General features: G+C 43.3%; 1 protein-coding gene across 7 annotated transcripts in view; it reads left to right on the top strand.

Moving 5' to 3' along the window:
* The window catches only part of LOC128872238 (triple functional domain protein), a 22,271-nt gene that overhangs the window by 17,778 nt on the left and 2,963 nt on the right, over positions 1–1,530 (top strand). For 5 of the 7 annotated variants that reach the window (XM_054114705.1, XM_054114706.1, XM_054114703.1 and 2 more), the window contains one exon: positions 260–608. The exons of 1 other annotated variant lie outside the window; for it this stretch is intronic. In XM_054114705.1, the coding sequence (XP_053970680.1) occupies positions 260–608 (349 nt within the window). Of the gene's footprint in view, positions 1–259; positions 609–717; positions 1,004–1,530 lie in introns of those variants that run through there. One more of the 7 variants, XM_054114709.1, reaches the window with a different exon arrangement.

Below are 1,530 nucleotides of genomic sequence, written 5' to 3'. Positions count from 1 at the left end.
TGTGTGTGTGTGTGTGTGTGTGTGTGTGTGTGTGTGTGTGTGTGTGTTTGTGTTTGTGTATACGCGATAAATACTCGGGTCGTAATAAATTGTTATCGATTCGGTGACAGCTTACTGTCGATCGTTTAAACTTTAAATTAACGGACAAGGAACCGACGATTAACGCGTTCGAATCTAAATTGTAATAATTGGTGCGTTGAGTCGAAATAAGATAGACGGTACCGTGTTTGAATTTCATTTATAATTTGCTGGCGTACAGTCGTGGCACGAGCCCGGAATCTCCGTGTCGAGGGAGCGTACTTTCAACGGTTTCATCAACGATACCGAGCGTGTCTAAAACGAGCCAAGAACGAGAAGGAAGGAGCGAGGTCTGTACCATAGGTCTCGGTACCGCTTCAAAATCATTAGCAGCGGCAATAATGACCACCGCAGCGACAGCAACCGCAACGACGACGACGTCGCTTTTCCAACGATCTCGCACCGGAGGAGTCAGTTCGAGTCAGGATTCTTCGCGAACGCCAAGCCCCACCAAGAGTAGACTAAATTTTTTCGAAGGATTTAGGAGCACTCTTCGTCCTCGATCACCTGTTTGCAACAACTCTATCCCGGTGAGCAACAACACCGCAATTATGTATATCTAATTACTCGATAAGCGTGTATATACGTGCCTACCTACTATTGTTTGGCTATTCGTAATTAGAACTCTTGCAATTGCAGCAAAAGGATTCTTCCTTCGCTTCCTCTTGATACCTGTTGCTACTCTCACTTTCTATCGTGTAACTGTTTGTTGGTGTGCCGACGAGCTCTCTTTTTACTTTTCTCAACGAACAAACGACGAGCTGTCAAGGATAATAACGCGTCGTGATTCCTCAACGATATCTCGTACCATACCGTACCATGAACGAAAATTACGCGAGGATCGTACGCGCAGCCGTTTACATAAATACGTTAGTAGCTGTATTCGTTTCGATGAAATAAATTCTAGAGAGGATCGGTTTTCAAATATTCGATTCTACATATAGATATCTTACACTGTCATTGTCAACGTTGTTTTTTCTTGCCATCGTCGCCGTCGCCATCGTCAGCGTTCTCAATGTCCTCGTTGCCGTCATCGTTGTCGAGGTTCGAGTCATTCCATTGTTTACTTTATTCCGTAATCGTCACTTTCTCATCGCTAATAACTGTTTCGTTTCAAGTATAAAGGTTCCGTTATCTGTGCTATTGCTGTCACTATCGCTATCGCTACATGGTAAACGAGTATATCTCGTGGTTTTTTTCAATCGCTACCACTCTCTCTTTTTCTTTGTATCAGACGTGTTGAATTGGTGTCGCCAGTGTATGGTTGCGTTGCTAATTGTCGATAATGTATGTATGTGTATTTTCGGCGCCGTAATAACATGACATGTTTATCAGAGAGAAAAGTGAGGATTATTATTTCAGTTAGTTGAACAGGTAGTTGGTAGGCTGAATAGAAAAGTATCAGAGAGAGAGAGAGAGAGAGAGAGAGAGAGAGAGAGAGAGAGAGAGAGA

The sequence above is a fragment of the Hylaeus volcanicus genome, chromosome 2 (genome assembly GCF_026283585.1).
Source record: "Hylaeus volcanicus isolate JK05 chromosome 2, UHH_iyHylVolc1.0_haploid, whole genome shotgun sequence".
Taxonomy (NCBI): Eukaryota; Metazoa; Arthropoda; class Insecta; order Hymenoptera; family Colletidae; genus Hylaeus; species Hylaeus volcanicus.
Note: the sequence above shows the minus strand (reverse complement) of the source record. Positions and strands in the feature narration are given on the sequence as shown.